Below are 8,162 nucleotides of genomic sequence, written 5' to 3'. Positions count from 1 at the left end.
CCCATCTTTCTCTCCCTCACTCTCCCCCATCTTTCTCTCCCTCTCTCCCCTCATCTCTCCCTCTCTCCCATCTTCTCTCCCTCTCTCTCCCCATCTTTCTCTCCCTCTCTCTCCCCATCTTTCTCTCCCTCTCTCTCCCCATCTTTCTCTCCCTCTCTCTCCCCATCTTTCTCTCCCTCTCTCTCCCCATCTTTCTCTCCCTCACTCTCCCCATCTTATTCTCCCTCACTCTCCCCATCTTATTCTCCCTCACTCTCCCCATCTTATTCTCCCTCACTCTCCCCATCTTATTCTCCCTCACTCTCCCCATCTTATTCTCCCTCACTCTCCCCATCTTACTCTCTCTAGTGCATGCTGGGAGTGAGTTGGGAAGCAGGAGCGGCTGGAATTCAGCATCCCGGAGTTGCCTCTTCACCTCTTCACAAAAGGGTTTTCTAATGATCAATTAGCCTTTTAAAATGATAAACGTGGATTAGCTAACACAACAACGTGCCATTGGAACACAGGAGTGATGGTTGCTGATAATGGGCATATTCCATAAAAAAAAATTAAAGTCAGTTTCCAGCTACAATAGTCATTTACAACATTAACGATGCGCTTTTCTTTCAAAAACAAGGACATTTCTAAGTGACCCGAAACTATTGAACGGTAAGTGTATATTTATATTGATTAGTTGAGTTGTTTTAAAGGTGATATTGTCTCACTGTCACTAAGTATGTATAGGGGTGGTGGGATCGTTGAGGTTGGTTCTCTCGAGGGAGCAACCAGCGGGAGGGGCTGATTGTAATGGCCACTCGTGGAGGTTTACAGTTTGAAAAACCTAGTCGGCTTGGGGTGAAGAGTCCCACAGCGACAGGTTGTTGGGTGGAAGAATGTAGTTTAGCAGTGGGTGTTATCATTGGGTATGACAGCATAAAATCAGCCTCAAGGATGAGTAGCGCTGTAGTCATTTTCTTAGATTCCATTGAAAAGGTGAATCCGGTAGTTGAGGGAGACACAGATGTCGGTATTCCCTCTTATGAGTCCGGCAAAGACAGTTCTACTTCCTAACGCACCTCTAACGCACCTCTAACGCACCTCCATTCGTTAGAGATGAAGTGTCGGAGAGAGAGTTATCTTGTATATACAATAAAGGTTATTTTTGGATGCAAATCTCCTTTGCTGAAACATGTCGTATCTCATAGGAGACAAGTGCACAGGAATTTAAAGAAGGATACTGACCAACTGAATTTAGCGTTCAGCTTCAAGATTGATGGGTTTGATTATGTGTTCTACGCTTCTACTGAATCAATGAAATGCTTTAGGTGTGGAAGAGAGGGGCATTTGGTGAGTCCAGAGAACAGAGCCGGATAGCAGCTAAAGCACCACTGAGAAGGGATGAACAGGCTACAGGTTCAGGAGAAGAGATGAACAGGCTACGGGTTCAGGAGAAGAGATGAACAGGCTACGGGTTCAGGAGAAGGGATGAACAGGCTACGGGTTCAGGAGAAGGGATGAACAGGCTACGGGTTCAGGAGAAGGGATGAACAGGCTACGGGTTCAGGAGAAGGGATGAACAGGCTACGGGTTCAGGAGAAGGGATGAACAGGCTACGGGTTCAGGAGAAGAGATGAACAGGCTACGGGTTCAGGAGAAGGGATGAACAGGCTACGGGTTCAGGAGAAGGGATGAACAGCCTACGGGTTCAGGAGAAGGGATGAACAGCCTACGGGTTCAGGAGAAGGGATGAACAGGCTAAGGGTTCAGGAGAAGGGATGAACAGGCTAAAGATTCAGGAGAAGGTGGGCAGATGTGGGGAAAATAGGAAAGGAGAGCAATATGGCTATGGGGGCAGTTGTGGTAGAGCAAGGAAGAGGGGGTGAGACTGTGATTGAGGTCGCTGAGGGTATGCTGGAGAATGAAATGGGAATTCAAGAGGAGAGGGAGGGTAATGGAAAATTAAGCAAAGTAGCGAGGAGGAAGAGGAAGAATTTAAGGGGGGGAATGAAGGTTCTAATTCTAACAGGAAGGTAGAGATTGATAAATCAGTTGAGGAGAAACAGGAAGTAGAAATTGATAAATCAGTTGAGGACAAACAGGTTGTAGAGAGGGTGGAGTTTTCTTCTGGGGATGACAGCTAGGAATCGGATGCGTCACAACAAAATAGCGAGAGAAATGGGATGGAACGGAGGTATGGGATTGAAAAGGATATGCAGGATTATAATGTAACATGTGTTTTTCCTGAAAGTGAAAGGTTTATTGAATCAGCAAAGTTTCTGATGTCCAACATAACGGGTGGAGGTTTGACCAGAAATTGCTAGACTAAAGAAAGTGGTCACGAGAGTGACAAGTGAGGTAAATTCTAAAGGAGATGAAAGAGTTCAGGCGCAGCCTTAACTCTAAAGAGATGTGTTTTCTGTCTCTTCCTGTGCTTTTTTCCCAGCCTTGAGCAGTTGTAAGATTTCTTCTTTAAAATGTAAATGGGGCAAGAGATGGAAAAAAAGAGGCGTAGTGTGTTGGTTAATAAAGGGAAAGGGAAGTGACATACGTTTTCTGCATAGTAATATGGAAAATGAAGTTGTGTGGCAACAGGAGTGGAGTTGGGGGGAGGGGGGCAGTGGTGTGTAGTCATAAAGACTTAGACTGGGGGTGTGGCCATCCTGTTCTCAAAAGGAGTTTTGCCTTAATCATATGAGGTTGAAGAGGTCGTTGAGGGGAAAAGTTAGAGCGATATATGAAAACATCCCTATGGGTTTAATAAATGTATATGCCCCAGTAGTGGCAGTTGAGAGGGTGTTTTTTAGAGACATTATCAAATACCATTGAGGAATGTAATACTGAGGATGATGTATTTCTTGCTGTGGATTTGAACTGGACAGTCAGTGATTTAGATAGAAAACACAAAAACCTCATATAGCCTCAAGGACTTTTTAAAAACGCCTTATTTTCAAAATGGAGGCACGAGACAATATACATGGGCCCAAGTGTGTCACGACTTCCGCCGAAGTCAGCCCCTCTTCTAGATCGAGCGGTTTTCGGCGGTCGACGTCACCGATCTTCTGCCATCACTGATCCATTTCCCATTGGTTTTGTCTCGTCTTCCATCACACCTGGTTCCAATCCCATCAATTACATGTTGTGTATTTAACCCTCTGTTTCCCCTCATGTGTTTGTCGGTGATTGTATGTTTGTACAAGTTATTTTTTTTCTGGGAGAGGTGGAGGTCTGAAGAGGACAGTGTTGTATCTCTTCAACAGTGGTAGGATATAGGGAACATCCAGATTCAACAATTCTGTAATCAATATACGAGGAATGTCACCAGAAACATCACCAGATCAATGAACGCTCTAGAGTCTGAAATAGTGGAACTGTTGATGTTGGTTGAGACCACAGGAGATCAAGGCCATATTCAAGCACTCAAGAGGAAAAAAGACTCATTGGCAGACCTGCTGGGTATCAGAGTACAGGGGACATTGGCAGACCTGCTGGGTATCAGAGTACAGGGGACATTGGCAGACCTGCTGGGTATCAGAGTACAGGGGACATTGGCAGGCCTGCTGGGTATCAGAGTACAGGGGACATTGGCAGACCTGCTGGGTATCAGAGTACAGGGGACATTGGCAGACCTGCTGGGTATCAGAGCACAGGGGACATTGGCAGACCTGCTGGGTATCAGAGTACAGGGGACATTGGCAGACCTGCTGGGTATCAGAGCACAGGGGACATTGGCAGACCTGCTGGGTATCAGAGTACAGGGGACATTGGCAGACCTGATGGGTATCCGAGTACAGGGGACATTGGTGAGAAGTACATTTCAGGGAATCTCTGAAATCGATGCCTCATCCACATTTTTCTTCGGTTTAGAGAAAAAAAGAATGGACAAAGAAGAATTATTAATGGCCTCAAATCAGTTGTTGGACAGGAGCTCACTAGCCCTAGTGAAATTAGAAAGAGGGCAGTAGAGTTCTATGTTGAGCTCTACAAGTATGAGTATACAGAGGATAAAACAGTGACACAGCAGTTCCTTGGTGGCCTCCCACAGGTGGCTGCAGAAGCTCAGGTTGAACTAGAGCAACCATAGTCTTTGCAGAAGCTCAGGTTGAACTAGAGCAACCATCGTCATTGCAGAAGCTCAGGTTGAACTAGATCAACCATCGTCTTTGCAGAAGCTCAGGTTGAACTAGAGCAACCATCGTCTTTGCAGAAGCTCAGGTTGAACTAGATCAACCATCGTCTTTGCAGAAGCTCAGGTTGAACTAGAGCAACCATCGTCTTTGCAGAAGCTCAGGTTGAACTAGATCAACCATCGTCTTTGCAGAAGCTCAGGTTGAACTAGATCAACCATCGTCTTTGCAGAAGCTCAGGTTGAACTAGATCAACCATCGTCTTTGCAGAAGCTCAGGTTGAACTAGATCAACCATCGTCTTTGCAGAAGCTCAGGTTGAACTAGATCAACCATCGTCTTTGCAGGAGCTTTCCACTGCATTAAAAGGCATGGAAAATGGAAGGGCACTGGGTATTGATGGGCTTCCTGTTTTTGAAGTCTTTTTGTTGGGAGAGGATTGGCTAGCAGTAGTTAACGATAGTTTGACCGGAGGGTTACTACCAATAAACTGCAGAAGGGCTGTCCTCATCCTACTGCCAACAAAGAGTGACCCTAAGGAGGTGAAGAACTAGAGGCCGATGGCCTTAATGTGCACTGATTAGAAGATCCTATCCAAGGCTTTATCCAACAGGCTGAGGGAGGTGATGGGGCAAAATCATACACACGGACCAGTCCTACTGTGTTCTCTGCAGGCAGATAGGGGAAAACATTTCTCTGATTCTGATGGTTGTTAGCTCATATGTCATACAGGAGGCCACTATTATGGTTAACAATGTGGTTGCATTGTGCACTGTGACATCGGTTGTCATGTTTAGAGCCACCGTCTGGCCTTCTGGCCAAGATACAGGAAATTATTGTAGATTTATTTTGGGATAAACATCATTGGGTTCCAAAAAGTGCTTTGTGTCAGGAGAAGAGTGGATTATGCTCAAGAGTTACAAGAAAAAGGCACCAGATGAAGACACCCCATTTCCCAGACTAGGGATTTAACGTCCCATTTCCCAGACTAGGGATTACGCCCCATTTCCCAGACTACGGATTACGCCCCATTTCCCAGACTACGGATTACGCCCCATTTCCCAGATTAGGGATTACGCCCCATTTCCCAGACTACGGATTACGCCCCATTTCCCAGATTAGGGATTACGCCCCATTTCCCAGACTAGGGATTATGCCCCATTTCCCAGACTACGGATTACGCCCCATTTCCCAGATTAGGGATTACGCCCCATTTCCCAGACTAGGGATTAACACCCCATTTCCCAGACTAGGGATTAACGCCCCATTTATCCCAGACTAGGGATTACGCCCCATTTCCCAGACTAGGGATTACGCCCCATTTCCCAGACTAGGGATTACGCCCCATTTCCCAGACTAGGGATTACGCCCCATTTCCCAGACTAGGGATTACGCCCCATTTCCCAGACTAGGGATTACATCCAATATCCCAGACTAGGGATTACATCCAATATCCCAGACTAGGGATTACATCCAATATCCCAGAGTTGGCCGAAAAGGTGTTATTAGTGGATTTGAGAGGGTTGGAAGAGGTGGGTTTGGATGTGATGTGTGAATGGGAAGGAGTTATATAGGGGGTGTTTCAAGGTATTAAATAAAGATACATTTAAAATTAGAAAAGACACTCCTTGGAGGGTAAAACTGGGCCTTGATGACAAGGTGAAGCCAGCATGGAGAACACTGTACAAGCCACCGTTACTAAAGGGGACTGGTGATATGTAATGGGGGGTGTTGATGACAAGGTGAAGCCATCATGGAGAACACTGTACAAGCCACCGTTACTAAAGGGGACTGGTGATATGTAATGGGGGGTGTTGATGACAAGGTGAAGCCATCATGGAGAACACTGTACAAGCCACCGTTACTAAAGGGGACTGGTGATATGTAATGGGGGGCCTTGATGACAAGGTGAAGCCATCATGGAGAACACTGTACAAGCCACCGTTACTAAAGGGGACTGGTGATATGTAATGGGGGGTGTTGATGACAAGGTGAAGCCATCATGGAGAACACTGTACAAGCCACCGTTACTAAAGGGGACTGGTGATATGTAATGGGGGGTGTTGATGACAAGGTGAAGCCATCATGGAGAACACTGTACAAGCCACCGTTACTAAAGGGGACTGGTGATATGTAATGGGGGGTGTTGATGACAAGGTGAAGCCATCATGGAGAACACTGTACAAGCCACCGTTACTAAAGGGGACTGGTGATATGTAATGGGGGGTGTTGATGACAAGGTGAAGCCATCATGGAGAGCACTGTACAAGCCACCGTTACTAAAGGGGACTGGTGAAATGTAATGGAGGGTGTTGATGACAAGGTGAAGCCATCATGGAGAACACTGTACAAGCCACCGTTACTAAAGGGGACTGGTGATATGTAATGGAGGGTGTTGATGACAAGGTGAAGCCAGCATGGAGAACACTGTACAAGCCACCGTTACTAAAGGGGACTGGTGATATGTAATGGAGGGTGTTGATGACAAGGTGAAGCCATCATGGAGAACACTGTACAAGCCACCGTTACTAAAGGGGACTGGTGATATGTAATGGGGGGTGTTGATGACAAGGTGAAGCCATCATGGAGAACACTGTACAAGCCACCGTTACTAAAGGGGACTGGTGATATGTAATGGGGGGTGTTGATGACAAGGTGAAGCCATCATGGAGAGCACTGTACAAGCCACCGTTACTAAAGGGGACTGGTGATATGTAATGGAGGGCCTTGATGACAAGGTGAAGCCATCATGGAGAGCACTGTACAAGCCACCGTTACTAAAGGGGACTGGTGATATGTAATGGGGGGCCTTGATGACAAGGTGAAGCCATCATGGAGAGCACTGTACAAGCCACCGTTACTAAAGGGGACTGGTGATATGTAATGGAGGGTGTTGATGACAAGGTGAAGCCATCATGGAGAACACTGTACAAGCCACCGTTACTAAAGGGGACTGGTGATATGTAATGGAGGGTGTTGATGACAAGGTGAAGCCAGCATGGAGAACACTGTACAAGCCACAGTTACTAAAGGGGACTGGTGATATGTAATGGAGGGTGTTGTATCTGTTATTCATTCAGATGTTGGAGATTGATGTCCTTTTTGTAATATAAGCGAAACGATTTCCACAGTTTTATGGATTGTGAGAGGATAAAGCCTCTCTTTGAAATACTGGAGTCTTTGTTTACAGCTGTAGGGGAGATTTTCCATAACACAGTTTTTTATTTGGGGGTTTCAATACAGTAAGCAGCAGAACAGAAACAACTGTTACATTTTATTTTGGGACAAGCTAAGATGAGTAGGAAACACAATATAGACATGGGATATGGTCAGGATGTAATGTGTGTTTTTACAGGATTAGTCAAAGCCAGAATAAAAAGTGGATTTTGAGTTCTTCTCGTCTGTAAAAGATCTCCCATTGCAGACCCCTATTCCCTGGTGTGTGTAGCTCAGTAGGCCTCCAGATATACTGGACATACTGCATAGCATACACAGACAGAGGACACACATTCAGGGACTCACCATTGCTGCTTCTCTGGCTTCTCCTGTTTTTCACTTTTATAGATCACAGTCAGACCCCAACTACATAGAGAGAGAGAGATAGGAAACATCACAGTCAGACCCCAACTACATAGAGAGAGAGATAGGAAACATCACAGTCAGACCCCAACTACATAGAGAGAGAGAGATAGGAAACATCACAGTCAGACCCCAACTACATAGAGAGAGAGATAGGAAACATCACAGTCAGACCCCAACTACATAGAGAGAGAGAGATAGGAAACATCACAGTCAGACCCCAACTACATAGAGAGAGAGAGATAGGAAACATCACAGTCAGACCCCAACTACATAGAGAGAGAGATAGGAAACATCACAGTCAGACCCCAACTACATAGAGAGAGAGAGATAGGAAACATCACAGTCAGACCCCAACTACATAGAGAGAGAGAGATAGGAAACATCACAGTCAGACCCCAACTACATAGAGAGAGAGAGATAGGAAACATCACAGTCAGACCCCAACTACATAGAGAGAGAGAGATAGGAAACATCACAG

General features: G+C 45.8%; 1 protein-coding gene across 2 annotated transcripts in view; it reads right to left on the bottom strand.

The window, feature by feature from the left end:
- Positions 1 to 613: 613 nt before the first annotated feature.
- The window catches only part of LOC109879392 (arf-GAP with Rho-GAP domain, ANK repeat and PH domain-containing protein 1), a 123,390-nt gene continuing 115,841 nt past the window's right edge, over positions 614 to 8,162 (bottom strand). Inside the window, exon 30 of one of the 2 annotated variants that reach the window (XM_031791171.1) lies at positions 614 to 7,684. In XM_031791171.1, the coding sequence (XP_031647031.1) occupies positions 7,621 to 7,684 (64 nt within the window). In that variant the 3' untranslated portion in view covers positions 614 to 7,620. The remainder of the gene's footprint in view (positions 7,685 to 8,162) is intronic. The other variant, XM_031791172.1, reaches the window with a different exon arrangement.

This window comes from Oncorhynchus kisutch, linkage group LG15 (assembly GCF_002021735.2).
Source record: "Oncorhynchus kisutch isolate 150728-3 linkage group LG15, Okis_V2, whole genome shotgun sequence".
NCBI lineage: Eukaryota > Metazoa > Chordata > Actinopteri > Salmoniformes > Salmonidae > Oncorhynchus > Oncorhynchus kisutch.
This window is presented reverse-complemented; position numbering and strand designations above follow the sequence as displayed.